This window comes from Natrix helvetica, assembly GCF_964273705.1.
Source record: "Natrix helvetica genome assembly, chromosome: 2".
In the NCBI taxonomy this organism is placed as follows: domain Eukaryota; kingdom Metazoa; phylum Chordata; class Lepidosauria; order Squamata; family Natricidae; genus Natrix; species Natrix helvetica.
Window position 1 is genome coordinate 199,962,027 of NC_138552.1, and position 12,625 is coordinate 199,974,651.

Below are 12,625 nucleotides of genomic sequence, written 5' to 3' on the forward strand. Positions count from 1 at the left end.
CTCGTCTGTCAGTTCCTTCAGACCCTTGGGGTGTAATCCTTCCGGTCCTGGTGATTTGAACTCGTCTAGGGTAGATAGGTGCTCACTTACCATTTTCTTCCCTATTTTAACGTGTTCCTAATCTGTTTTTTGTGGTGCTGCTTTTGATAGGTTGGACTGTTTTTTCCCTCTGTATAAAGACAGATGCAAAAAATTAGTTTAGTAGTTCTGCTTTCTCCCTTTTGCTTGTCACCTTCTTGCCACTTCTCCCAACAATGGACCAATTGTTTCCTTGACTGAATCTATTTCTCCCCATCCAAACTTATGGGGCAGGCATTGAGGCAGAACATTGACAGAATCACTTGGCCAGTCTGGAGTCAGTTTGTACAATTTAGTATCAACAGCACATTGATGGATGACTTCCTCATCTAATATTTTCATATAGATGCTAAACAGATGCTCTGTTTCCATTACACTATTTTCTTATGAATCTAAGATTACCTTCCAAAGTAAAAGGTAAAGAGATGGGTGGTGTGGGACAAGCTTTCTTTCAGTTGCATAAAGTATTTCCCCCCCCCCCCCAAAAAAATAAGGTCCTTTTTCATATTCACTTATTCTTTCATGGGAAACTACACAGATATTCTGAGGCATTTCAATGTATATTTGCAATATATGTTGTCTTTCTCTTGGTTTATATATAAGTTTTATTAAGGTTTAGCAAAAGTTAATGCAAGCTAAGTTAGAAAGAGAAAGAGAGAAATAAAAAGTGCAGCAAAGATAAAAAGACAAGATAAAGTAAAAAGACAAAGGAAGAGGGAGGGAGGGGGGAAGGAAGGTCTTCTGATCACCTTCATAGTAGTTATAAGCATATTTATATTTTAACCTTTCTAAGGCTACTTCTTTCTATAGTCTGATAATCAAAACCAGTGACGTGCGGTGAGGTTTATGACTGGCGAAGCACTGACACAGTGCTGGGCTTCAAATATTTTTAGACTTGTGGACTTCAACTCCCAGAATTCCACAACCAGGCATGCTCAGTTCCAATTTAAAGCGACAGCATTTGTTTTTCTCCTTTGCTCCTTCTTTCTTTTTCTTTTTCTTCTCCTTCCCCTCCTTCCTCCCTCTCTCCCTTCCTCCCCCTCTCTCAAACACACACACACACACACACACAGAAATTGGATTGGACTATCTCTCCTACCCCTTCCCTCTCTCACTCACTCTCAAACAAACCCTCCCACACACAAAAGTTGGATTGGATATCTTTTCCAGTGGCTTGAAAGCAGCTCCTCTGCCATCCCCCCCCCCCATTCCCCTGCTGCCTTTCCCAAACACCTCCACCATTGCAAATGCAGCCTGCTGTCTGGGTGGGAAATGCCTGGAACACAATAAAGCCCACCCACCACCTCCTGCTGGCAGGCTGGGGTGAGAGGACAGGCAGAGAAGCCGGAGGGGAGCCGAGCCGAGCCTTCCAAAAGAAAGAGGCTGGGGGGAAGTGTGTGTACTACAGCATGGGTCTTTGCCTGGCTTCCTGCCACCTCCTGTGGTCTCCTCAGTGCTCGCTTGTGCTCTCCCTCCCCAAGTGTAGTTTGATTGCAGGTGGAGCCACGTTGCCTTTTCAAACTTGTAATCAGTGAAGCTGGGCTAGATTTTTATATAGTTTTATCCAGCTGTGTGTGTGATAGAGAGAAATGAATGGGGGCCTGGGGAGGAAGTCACTACACTTGGGGAGGGAGAGCACCAGTGAGGTTAAGCAGAGTCATCCACGGTGAGGCAGCAACTAGCTCAGCTTTTTCCTTTTACTTTTTTTTTCATGATGAGAGTGGTGAGGCTGTGCCTCACCTGCCTCACCTACTGCACGTCACTGATCAAAACCATAAGTTCATCATTTTTTGTTTTAGGCAAAAAATAATCATAAGGAGTTTCCAGTCACCAATAAATATAGATATTGTCTTTTGTCTTATCAGACAAGTCAATACCTCCAATAGAGGAATGGTTGATGAAAATGACAGAACTTGCTGAAATGCTAATAATCATTTTCACTGGCCATTCTTCTAGTGCAGGTATTGCCAAATCTTTCCAACTTCAGGCACACAATAATATTGCTGGAATTATTATGTAGAAAAAGAGCGTTTCATGACATTTTTCTGTTTATTCATCAGTCCAGGAGAAAAACTTCTGGTTTCAATTAAATCTTAATCTTTAAAGTCCTCCAAATCACTATATGTATTTGATCCCAACATTGTATAGCGTGAAGTACATTTAAACATTGTAGATAACTTTTATGGTGTGGGGTATATAATATTTTAGCATCATTTCTGTCCTGAGTATCTATTTTTAACATAGGTCTTCTATGCTAGGGCATTTTCTGCTTATTAAATTTTTTTTAGAAGTACGAATGAAGAGGCTTATTAAATTCTGTGAAATAAGGAAAGGAAAAAATGATTTTCTTAACCAAACAGTGTTGTACTTTGTAGCCAATTTCCTCCTGTGGTAGACCAGAATAAAATATATTGCATTCTTAAAAAATACTGAGTGATATCATCAGTGTAGAACCATAGCTCCTAAACACCCCTCCCGCGAAACTCCAAGGGAAGTCTCCTACTTATTGGCCTGAAAAAAATTCAGTATCATCATCCTAGAACTTCCAACATTTTTGGAAACTAAACGTTGTTGCCACTTAATTCAACTGCTTTTCGTTTACATAAAATAATTCTTCCAGGGTGACTATCTCAGTTTTGGACTTTCAAATCAAACTATAATCTAATAGGGAAAACTGATGAAACAAGTATGCAAGAGAAATGACTGTAACACTTTTTGTATCGTTTCATTAGGCAGAATTGATGGGACAGAAATTTGTTTACCAATTTAACAGGTTGCATTTTTTTCTCTTTTATATGAAGCTCTTTCTCTCTCTCTCTTTCTCTCTCTCTCTCTCTCTCCCTCCCTCCCTCCCTCCCTCCATGCACAAGTATGAATTCAAGGCAATTTCATGTCTGTCTGTCTGTCTGTCTGTCTGTCTGTCTGTCTGTCTCTCTAAATAACAGCTTTCATACATAATCACAGGGGTTCGTGGTTATATGATCCCTTTGTGTTACAGATGCTTCCACAGAATATATTAGTGCAATGTTGCTTATTAGAAATCATACATGACCACAATGTCTTGAGGAAACTTACATATACTTCTCTATCAGTGTCATATAATTTCTTGATAGCAGAGTCGCTTGGGGAACAGAAGTTTAATATGCATTGTAATTCCACAGCACACACAAACAATATTTGGAAGGAAATACCTTATTAAACTTGTAGTACTCAAAGTATCACATGGAGACATTAGACATTCTAATCAGTGGTCATCTATATAGGAAATTAATACCATCGATATTTCCAGATTGGAATTTGTTGTTTAAAACTTACTAAAAATCAGAATAATTTTCTGAGAGTTTATTTTATCTTCCAGCATCCCAAGTACCAATCATTTTCTCATAACTCTTAATCCTCTTATTACAAAGAAACTTGTGGCATTTGTTTCTTAACATTGTATGAAGTGGTCATGTGAAAAACAAAAGCAATGTACTATGGATTAAAGATGTCTCTGCCTTCAAGTCTTGTATTGAATATGTTGTTCCCCTTTTTTCCAGCGGTGTGGAGAAATCTCATTTGATAGCCCAGAGCAGAATGCCAAATGTGTTCGCATGCTAGGTAAGTGGCATCCATTCTCATATAAACTGGGTTTTGTTATAGTGTGAAACACGATTAAATGAGCCAGTGTTACTTATTTAAGAATATCTGCAATTTTAATGAGGTTGTTTGGAAGCCATAATTCTCTTGGATGTATAATTGCTTGTAGTATAACTGATACTGACACAAATAATGAATATACATGAGTATTATTGATTATATCAAATCTTCAGCTTACTTACAAACTTGACATAGTGTTTTCTGACTGTTGGTTATAAAACCTGAATGAATGTTGTAAGTTGAGCATTACTAGTATGTCACAGGACCAGGTTTATTTTGGACTTGGCTCTCTCTGAGGATATCTACCTATCCCACTAGACTGGATAGTATGGGCTCACTCCAAGTCCTTCTTTTCATGTTGTCATCTGGTGGGACCAGAGATGGGTTCCTGCCAGTTCTAACCTCTTCTATAGAAGAGGTTCCACAAATCTACCATGCCGTTTAGAATCGGTTCCAGTTCCCTCCCTCCCCCCACCCATCTGCACCATGCTTGCCCCACCCGCCGCTCACTGATTGGCTGGCTCACCAATTGCCCGCCCGCCTCTAAGGGTCCTATCTAAACCTTAAAGTCTTAAAGCTATCAAGTTTGAACATCCCTGGGGGTTTTTTTCTAAAGGGTTAGGGGTGCAAGGGTCTTGTAACTTGACAGCTTTAAGACTTGCACACCTCAATGCCAGAGTTCCTGAGCCAACATGACTGGAGGAGGAATTCTGGGAGTTGAAGTCCACAAATCTTAAAGCTGTCAAGTTTGAACACCCCTGGGGTTTTTTTCTAAAGGGTTAGGGGTGCAAGGATCTTGTAACTTGATAGCTTTAAGACTTGCGTGCTTCAAATGCCAGAGTTTCTGAGCCAACATTTTGGTTGCTAAGCAAGAGCATTGTTAAGTGAGTTTCATCACATTTTACAAGTTGGCCACGCCCATCCAGTCACATGACTGCCAAGCTACTCCCACTCAGTCACATGGCTGGCAATCCACTCCCACTCGGTCACATGGCTGGCAAGCCACTCCCACAAAGCAGGCCACACCTACAGAAGAGGTTCTAAAAACCCACCACTGGGTGGGACCTCGGCAGTGAGCCTAGGCTGCACCTACCTTTTGGAATAGCCTCCCCATGAATTGCAGGTGATCCCTATTCTCCTGTTTTCTGTTTTCTGAAAGGCATTGGGTCGGGAGTAGAGGGGAACTTTGTGGTTCTGAGATGGGATTGTTGTGGCCCTTTGTGGTTTAAAAGTGGTTTTTAATTTTTTTGTCTTTATCATTTACTCAATTAATATTGGCCACCCATAATTATTTGATATAAGATGGGCAGCCATATAAATGTTTTAAATCAACAAAATAATCAGAACAAGACTGACCAATATTTTTTTCATCACAAGATAGATCATTGCCTAGCATGATGTACCAATTTATAAATCACCAGATAAGAAAATGTACATGAAGGAAGAAAGGAGTAATGGAATACTTTGATCTACATTAAACCTCCGAAGTACTATACAATAAAATTATAAGCTATTATTGAGTTAACAGAATAACAGAGTTGGAAGGAACCTTAGATGTCTTCCAGTCCAAACCCTGCTCAAGCAGGAGATCCTATACCATTTCACACAAATGACTGTCCAATTTCTTTTTAAAAGCCTCAAGTGATGGAGCACTCACAATTTCTGACAGCAAGCTATTCCACTGGTTAATTGTTCTCACTGTCAGGAAAGTTGTCCTTAGTTCTAAGTTGGTTCTCTCCTTGATTAGTTTCCATCCATTGCTTCTTGTCCTGCCCTTAGATGCTTTGGAGAATAGCTTGACTCCCTCTTCTTTGTGGCAGCCCCTCAAATATTGCAATACTGCTATCATGTCACCCCTAGTCCTTTTTTATTAGACTAGACATACCAGTTCCTGCAACCGTTCTTCATATGCTTTAGCCTTCAGCCCCTTAATCATCTTTGTTGCTGTTCTCTGTACTCTTTCCAAAGTCTCAACATCTTTTTTATAATGTGGTGACCAAAACTGGATGCATTATTCCAAGTGGGATCTTACCAGGAATTATAAAGCTGTACTAACACTTTACATGATCTTGATTCTATCCTTCTGTTAACACAACCTAGGATTGCATTGGCTTTTTTGGTGACTGCAATACACTACTAACTCATATTTAAGTGATTGTTCACTAGGACTCCAAGATCCCTCTCACAATGATTGCTATTGAGCCAGGTTTCACCTGATCTGTATCTGTACAGATTTTTCTTGCCTAACTGTAAAACCTTACTTCTCTCTCCATTGAATTTGATTTTATTAGATAACACCCAGTGTTCAAGTCTGTAGAGATCCTTCTGGATCTTGAGCCTATCTTTTGGGGTGTTGTCTACCTCTGCTAGCTTGGTGTTAACTGTAGATTTGTTGCGTTCCCCTTCTATTCATACAACTAAATCATTTATGAGGATATTGAAGAGTACTGGGCCTAAGACAGAACCCTGAGGTACCCCACTGCTTACTTCCCTCCCTGTAGATGTAGTTCTATTAAGGACTACATATTGAGTGCAGTTGGTCAGCCAGCTACAAATCCATCTGGTGGTGATGCTATCTATCCCACATTTTTGTAATTTACCAAAAAGTAGATTGTAATCTACATTGTCAAATGCCTTACTGAAATCCAAGTCCTCAGCATTTTGTTGGTCCACTAATTTAATCATTTTGTAAAAGAATGAAATTGACATGGTCTGTTTTTGACAACCCACGTTGGATTCTGGTTATAACTTTGCTTGCTTTTAGGTGTCCCCAGATCTGCTGTTTGATTATCTTTTCAGGATCTTCCCAGGTATTGAGGCTGATTGGTCTGTACTTTCCTGGATCGGGTTTTTTAAAAAACCATAACAGTTTCAACAGCCTTTGAATGCCTTGCACAGAACAAAAGAGAGCATAAAAAGATGTAAGATACAAAGAAGAGATACATTAAATTAGAATAATATATTAAGTTTATTACTTCAATGTAATTTTAATAATAATAACAGTTGATTCCTAGATTTTAAAAAATTAAGTACATGAACAAAAAAGAGAAACATTCTTTGTTCTTTATATATACAGTTTTGCACACACATATGAAAAGAAGGCAGCAATTGGAGACAGAATGGGGTTGTACGAGCTGTGAAGGAATAAAACAAGGCTTAATTTCATGTAGTTTAATCTAGTTGAATCACAACAGGTGCCCTTGAATTGCTTCAGAAAGAGATGGAGGAAATTTGAAAAGGTGATGGATTTTGTGATGAGCTCTGATTTTAGATTCTGAAACACTGGTGTGGCTTTCTTTGTGCGTACATGTGTGCTTACAATGACAAGAGTGAGGTTGAAGGCAAGCATAATCAACCAGTGACTTGCACTGTCAGGGAATGGGTGAACGGTTGAAGGTCAGCAAAGGATTGAATGAAATGAATTTGAGAAGGAAATACTGGACTTCATAGGAGGGACAGCAATACAGGCAGAACTATACTGGATGATTTATTATCCCTCCTCATCCATTTCCAAAGGAAGAGGCAATGCAATCAGAAAATCCTTCGGGATAACTTTGCTGTGGAGAAGATGAAACTTGGGGAGAGGTTCACTAAAAGTGCTTCTCCCCAAGTTTGTATAGGGCACCAATTGTAACAATTTCTGTCCTAACTGCACCTATGTTAGCAACTCCAAGGTCATAGGACAATAATATACACGAGGAATAGGAGGATAATTGTCTCAGTTGGCACAAATTACAGCCACAATATTGATGCTGGATACTGCATCATTTGACCATGTGGCTGTAATATAAAATAAAATCTCTTTTAAGCTTTTTTTTAAAAAAAACTTCAGAACAGTACATGGGCTTTTCCTTTCTCTTGATTCCCCCTCCCAATTTATGGCTGTTTTAATTCAACTTTCTGTAATGATATAATGGATGAAGATTCATACTTTCTTTTCTTTTTTTAAAGGAGGGTTTCTTTTAAATAACTGATTCAGTTACCTCCCTGGAAGCAGCACAAATTGTGATTCCAAACAAGCTCTGGGCTGTCTGAAATTTGGTAGGATAGGTAGCCATGGCAACAGGTTTGCCCAATACAGAAGCTGTTGCTTGTGTTTCTCTTAGCTCCCTCAAACAATTGAAACTCCTTCCATGACATGTTTGGGTTGCAGCTCCTCTCTGTCTGAAGAACTGCTTTCAAACACTTGGCACCTTCACTGCACATTTCAGGCATCCCTTCTTCTCTTGTTTATCCTCTAGAGCAGTGTTTCTCAATCTTGGCAACTTGAAGATGTCTGGACTTCAATTCCCAGAATTCCCCAGCCAGCAAATGCGAATGCTGGCTGGGGAATTCTGGGAGTTGAAGTCCAGACATCTTCAAGTTGCCAAGATTGAGAAACACTGCTCTAGATTGAGAAATACATTCTCATTTTGTCTCGTTTCAGCTTATTTTCAGTCGCAGGCTGAAAATGCTGAGGATTTGTGTGTGTGTGTGTTTGTTTTCTTATACTTCTCTTTTGTCCAGCTTTGCTATTCTTTTTCTTCTCTACAGGAACTTCCTACTGTATCTTCTGGTTTTTTAAAAAAATAAGGTTGAGCTCAATTATTATCTCACTGGTGTCTCTTCCTTTATGTTTGAAGTCGCATGCTTTTATTGATTTGTTTTTCTTGCTGGCAAGAGGTCAGGAAATCAAGAAGAAGCACAGCTGGTTTGGAAAAGCAGCTTGTAAATATTTTGGAATAGGTAATAGTGTTGATTTACAATATGATAAAATCCTTGACCAGCCTTAAAGTTTTGAACTGTTTCTTCACTCAAGATGAAGGATGTTTTTGGCCCAATTAATGGAACGATATAACTCAAGAACCGTAGAATATAAAATCTATTCCTAATGATCATAGCTGGACAGATCTCATCTATCAGAACAGATTCATGCTGAACTTTCTGCTGGAAATTGGAATGAAAATAAAATAGTGCTTTTATGTATTGTAAATGCCCACAATTTCATATTACCACCCAATATTAATTCTATATTTTAATAGTGTCAAAGTGTGGATCTCTCTGTAGCCAAAACAGCTCAGTCCAAACACAAATAGGCCTCAGTGGGCTTGGAAGAAGTCCAAGATTTATAGGAGGATTTTAAAGAAATGACAGTTAGAAGGGACCTTGTAGGTCTTATAGTCCAACCCCCTACTGAAGCAGGAGACCCTCTACCATTTCAGACAAGTGGTTGTCTAATGTCTTCTTAAAGAGGAGAGAAAAACTGGAGCAAACGAGCATGCCATAAGTCAGCTCAGAGACATGAAGTGCTAAGCATTGGGGAGGATAACAAACTGGTATAGCATACAGCTTGAAAAGTTGTTCAAGAATATTTCACATTACAATTTGCAGTGAGTACCAGTCATTACTGCAATTACAACTTTGTATGCCTACATAAACATGTACAATTACATAATATTATTCCCTTTCAAGATGAGCAACATTATGCAAAGTGAAAAAATACAAGCAGTAAGCAAAATACATGAAAGGGGGACACAGTTAGCCTCAGAGGCTTCCATGTGGCCGGAATCCAAAGAATATGAATAAGAATATGAAACACACACTCTGTAACTTTCACTGGAGTGTCATGTTTTTCAAGATTAAGTAGAATTCCTGATTTTTTTTTTGTCTGTTTTTTGTCATGTATTTTGAACATTCACATTTTCATTTCTTTTTTATTTTGTTTATATTTTCTGGAACACTACCATTTATTTTCTTGGACATTGGGCTTTTTTGTATCCAGCTGCTCATTTGCAGATCTTTGAAGTGGCTGGAATCAAAATATTCAGACCCATGGGCACTGTCGGCAAATTTAGGTTTGCTATTTTAGCCCCATCCACTGCAGTGTTATCACAGTCTTATTAGCTTTTTTTTAGTTTTGCTGGCCCCTGGCAGGATGAACAGTAAAAGGGAACCCCAGAAGTGTGATAGTAACCTTTCCAGTCCTTATAAATTTAGATATTAAATCTATAAGAAATGCTAAAATAATATCATACAGCAGATCCTGCAATTCCTTGGTATAATGGCCTCTTGTCCTGTTTATTTCTTTCACTAGTGATAATAAATAGAATGTTTTTATTCGTATATCTCTCATACTTTTTAAAACCTTGAATCATGGGATTCTTATTAGTTCTTTCTATTGTTGTTTGGTTCTTTATCCTTTATCCTTTATACTTTAGGTCAGGAGTGTGCAACTGGCGGCCCACAGGGCTGAGTATGTCATATGCAGGCCATGCCCATCCCATCTCCACCAATGGGGGAAATGTTGCAAAATGTCACGTGATAGCAACAGGATGACACTCCTGCTTTAGGTCCTCATCTTTCCTTTGTTGCCAGATGATGCCAGGAAGGAATAATGTTATTCGTCTGCAATCAAAAAAGTAGTCTGCTGTCAAAGAAGATTGGATAAATGAATTCAGAATCAGTGGAAACTTTTTTCCCACTAGAATGAAATGGCAGAGCTGTTGCTCCTTCTTAAATTGATGCCAATTAATTACAGTTGTTAAACACTGAATAAACAGACCTTCTGTATTGTGTCAGCTAATCTAGCCTGGCTACCTTTGGATAACCTGACAATGATATCTATTATAGAGATGGGCATGAGCTGTTTCTCTCATGTGTTATAAATTAATGCAGAGTCTATTATTATACCCTGTAGGACATAATGAAAACAAAGACATTTGTGTATTAGTCTCATCACAGGGTTCTGCGATTATGCAGTCTTTCTTTTCAGCTACTTCTATTTAACATATTGTACCTGTAGGTCAGTTTTATTGTTTAATGTGTACATTAAATATTTACCTGCAAGAGTTTTTCCTTGCTCACCTGATGTTACCATACTGAACAATTCAAAGCTAGCCTGTTAAGCAGGATTGGGTGCAGTTATATTAAGCCATGCCATATACACTCTATCTCATTTACTGAGAAATGTTAAGTTTTTCCCCATAAAAATTCATTTCTTTTTCTTAATTGTTAACAAAATGACTAGGCCATCCTGTATCTTCCTTACATTCCACCTAGTTCTGTTACCTGAGTGACAGAAAGGAAGACAGACAAAAGGAAACAAAAAATTTGAACTTCTAAACCAGAAATGATTGAGTGTAGCAACAAAACAAATGGGTCCTTTATGGGTTTAAAGCCAATTTAATTGAATTTAACTTTGATTTTTGAAAAACAGATAGGTAGTAAGAAAAGGGGATTACCCAACAGAGATAGTACTTTGTATAACAAAATCCAGATGTGGGTGATTGTTCTCACCTAATCCAGCATTTATGGATTAGATATCTAAAAAGGTGAACACAATGGAAGACACGCAGATAATTACAATTAATAAAAGTTTAATAATTAAAATCCAATACTTAACAGCATAGGATACATTCCTCCCAGATTATTTGCAGTAGCTTTTAGGAGGAACTGTCGTGGCATCTGCCCACAAAAGGGCTTGCCTCCATGGGGCAAATCTCTCACTCCCCCAATTCCTCCTGCCATGCCTTGGAATGCTCACCCCAGTCCAGGGAAGATTAATTACAAGGAAATTGAATGTTCAGTTTATTTAGCTCTACAATTAAAGAAGAGGAAAAGCACTTGTAGGCAGACAACAGAGAATCCACAAGGAATGTTTCTTGGTAGCACAAGCTGTTTGCTTCATTAAGCCATTTGACGGTGAGGTACAGGCCACCAGGGAGGTGAAAGTCGATAACTATTAACTTATTAAGGTCAAAGCGGGGAGCTTGTTAGTTTGCGGCTCATGCTTCGTAAGCAAGTGGCAGGCTGCTCTGGAAAACAATAGAATAGAATAAGAATAGAACGATTTTAAGCAATCTCTTTCCTGGTATTAAAGTGGGTCAATCACAGGACGGTAGCAGAAGACCAGATCTGACTCTCTCAGAACCAGCAAACAACGTTGTGGTCAAAAAAAAAATGGAGGCCACAATGATACAACTGAAGCTCTATTTGGTTTTTATGAGCAATGCCACATTAAAAAAAAAACAGGTAGAGCTTTGTTCTCAGTATCCCTGCTGCCCTCTTGACTGGGGATACCCCAGTGATGAATAAAAACACTCTGAAGCAAAATTCAGTGGCCATTCTTCGCGTCCACATTATGTATCTTGCGTAACGTATTTGAGGCAAATTTTGCTCCCTGGTTGGAGGGTGAGGGAGGTAACCTTTTTGCTTCTTAGGAACACATGTCACCTGAGAGGGAATTTAATCAAAAATTGTACAGTTGACAAAAGCAGAGCCATTAATGAATAGTGACAAAGACATTTGTCACTCACTCGTTCACTCACTCTTATTTTCACTCTCACTCAACATTCGTGAAGAATATAAAGCAGCTTTCGGTTTGGATTTGTCCTCATTTAACATGAAGGGATAAGTTCTTTTGGAAATTTTCCCCAAAATTGTCCTTCAGGAATTTAGCCTCCCTCTTCACTCAGCCTCCTTTCTGATGTTCTCTTGATAATGAAGAGAAGATTGGAACCACAATCAAACTTTCCTGCTCCAGAAGTATTTTGTTCTCTAAATTTCTTGGGGGGGGGGGGGGGAGAAGACACGTAATTCTTTGAAAATTCTAAATTCTTCACAAAATGAGGAGTCCCCCACCTCACCTCATCTATCATTACTTGTGAGTTGGAGGGAGGGCTCCCAGGCATTAGCTCCTGAGAATATTGAAGCTATTGAAACACCTAGAGGAAATGTTTGCAGACATCCCTGCTGGATGCCTTTGAAGCTTTGCCTATGGATTTAGTCATTCCTTGGTGTGGCTAACTGATTGATGGCTTTAACCTTCTTTCGAGGACTCTTCAACAGTGCTTCCTTCTTCTGTTTCTGTTCCTCCCCCGTTGCTTCTTCCCTTCAGTTCCAGGCCATCCTGTTTAGCTTTCTCCCTTTC

General features: G+C 39.0%; 1 protein-coding gene across 2 annotated transcripts in view; it reads left to right on the top strand.

Annotated features, from left to right (window-relative positions):
- Positions 1-12,625, top strand: part of PDE7B (phosphodiesterase 7B) — a 159,702-nt gene that overhangs the window by 57,415 nt on the left and 89,662 nt on the right. For both annotated transcript variants that reach the window (XM_081943681.1, XM_081943682.1), the window contains exon 2: positions 3,618-3,678. In XM_081943681.1, the coding sequence (XP_081799807.1) occupies positions 3,618-3,678 (61 nt within the window). The remainder of the gene's footprint in view (positions 1-3,617; positions 3,679-12,625) is intronic.